This window comes from Sinocyclocheilus rhinocerous, unplaced genomic scaffold (genome assembly GCF_001515625.1).
Source record: "Sinocyclocheilus rhinocerous isolate Xijiao unplaced genomic scaffold, SAMN03320098_v1.1 scaffold938, whole genome shotgun sequence".
NCBI lineage: Eukaryota > Metazoa > Chordata > Actinopteri > Cypriniformes > Cyprinidae > Sinocyclocheilus > Sinocyclocheilus rhinocerous.
Window position 1 is genome coordinate 753,868 of NW_015665007.1, and position 1,880 is coordinate 755,747.

The 1,880-nt window shown below is 35.7% G+C and overlaps 1 protein-coding gene across 1 annotated transcript in view; it reads left to right on the plus strand.

Annotated features, from left to right (window-relative positions):
* The first annotated feature begins 228 nt into the window (after nt 1–228).
* The window catches only part of LOC107730810 (inositol polyphosphate 5-phosphatase K-like), a 10,461-nt gene continuing 8,809 nt past the window's right edge, over nt 229–1,880 (plus strand). Inside the window, exons 1-2 of the mRNA XM_016541751.1 lie at nt 229–302; nt 698–781. Coding sequence (XP_016397237.1) covers nt 708–781 — 74 coding nt within the window. The 5' untranslated portion in view covers nt 229–302; nt 698–707. The remainder of the gene's footprint in view (nt 303–697; nt 782–1,880) is intronic.

The following is a 1,880-nucleotide window of genomic DNA, read 5'->3' on the forward strand; positions in this document are numbered from 1 at the left end:
AGAATGTGTTAAACAGTTCTCATAAAGGTTATAAAGCTCTTATTAATTTTCTGAAAAGAACAAATGTATATAATAAAATATAGGTAGAAGGATTTTTTAAATTTATTTTTTATTAGCATTACCCTTGATATCATCGCCTCACACTCCATCCCAGTAGGTGGCGGAATATGCACCAAAAGCTGGTTTGCCAACCATTAAACATCATAAGAAGAAGAAGAAGAAGAAGAAGAAGATGTTACGGGATATTTTTGTCTCCACAGAGACTTTGAGACTGCGGAAGCGAAGATAACGAGGTTTAGCAGGTAGTTTGAAAACTGTTTTAAACATATTCATCTTAGATTTTCCTCAATAATATGTTGCATCATTTTTTTTTTTACATTTCAGCATGTATAGTGATATGAGAAGTGTTGCCTTAATCTGTGCTGAGAGTATTCATGCAACATTTGACCCTGAATATAATCCTGACGTCGTCATAATCTATACTTAAAATTTTATAACCACAGCAAAATCTAAGAGCAAGTGAATGAATCGTATAATTGTGATTATATTATGACTTGTCTTATTTACACGTGTTGCATTAACAGCACCGATTCTGTGCTTAAAATTAGAATATTAGTAGTTTTATTAGGATGAATTTGGATGCACTTGAGATGCAGAGCAGGTTCATGAGAAAAACATGTGCTCGTATGTTTGACAGCTTGGAGAGGATGGAGGAAGATTTGTCACAGACTTTGAATTCTGTCAGTCTGGAGCAGAAAGACCGCAAGATGGACACTTTTGGGTAAATATCTCATCTTATTCTTTATTTAGCATATGCTTTCTTATTCTAAGTTATTGGTATTGTTTTTTTTACTATTGTTCAAGCCACAGTAGTAATCAAGAATCACCCCATTTGAGGTTTAAACCTACAACCATTTTCTGGATGGATTTCCATCATAACTTTTTAAGCACAGGTATTCTGTCATTGTCAGTGTGAAGTGACATGTGGCCAAGTATGGTGACCCATACTTGGAATTAGTGCTCTGCATTTAACCCATCCAAAGTGCACACACAGCAGTGAACACACAGACCCGGAGCAGTGGGCAGCCATTTTTGCTGCGGCGCCCGGGGAGCAGTTGGGGGTTCGGTGCCTTGCTCAAGGGCACCTCAGTCGTGGTATTGAAGGTGGGAGAGAGCGCTGTACATTCACTCCCCCCACCTACAATCCCTGCCGGTACGAGACTCGAACCCGCAACCTTTGGGTTACGAGTCCGACTCTCTAACCATTAGGCCACGACTTCAGCTATTGCTATACTTATCCATTCAGATTTTCTTCTCATGGAGCACGAATATGTGTTGTAATTTTGTCACAAGGTTGTCGATTAAAGACCTAAAGCGCTTTTTCTGTTTCAACATCCAGAATTCTAGAAGGTGAACAGTTTAGTCTCTTGCTTGCTGAAATGGTGAAGGCATGAAGCAGGGATAAGCACATTGGGATCAGCTTTCTAAACACACTTTGGTTTTACAACAGGTTTCTGTTCATGTGGGGGGTTTCGGTTGTGTATGGAGAACCAAACTGTTTTTACGGTTTCCTAACTATATAGTAAATATTATAAATAGTATTTCTATTCAAGATTAACAGGATGCAAGAATTTTTATTCATCACACACTATATTATATAATTTATTTTTAAAAGGTTTTGTGTGTATGTGTATATACTGTATGTATATGTGTGTGTGTCTGTGTGTATATAGTTTTTTTCACATACTATATAATTATATTCTATAAATATATATATATATATATACATATATATATATAGATAAACTAAATATATATTAGAAATGTTCCCTGTGAAACTAGCTGAAATAAAATAAGTTTAAGTTTTTTTATTATTTTAA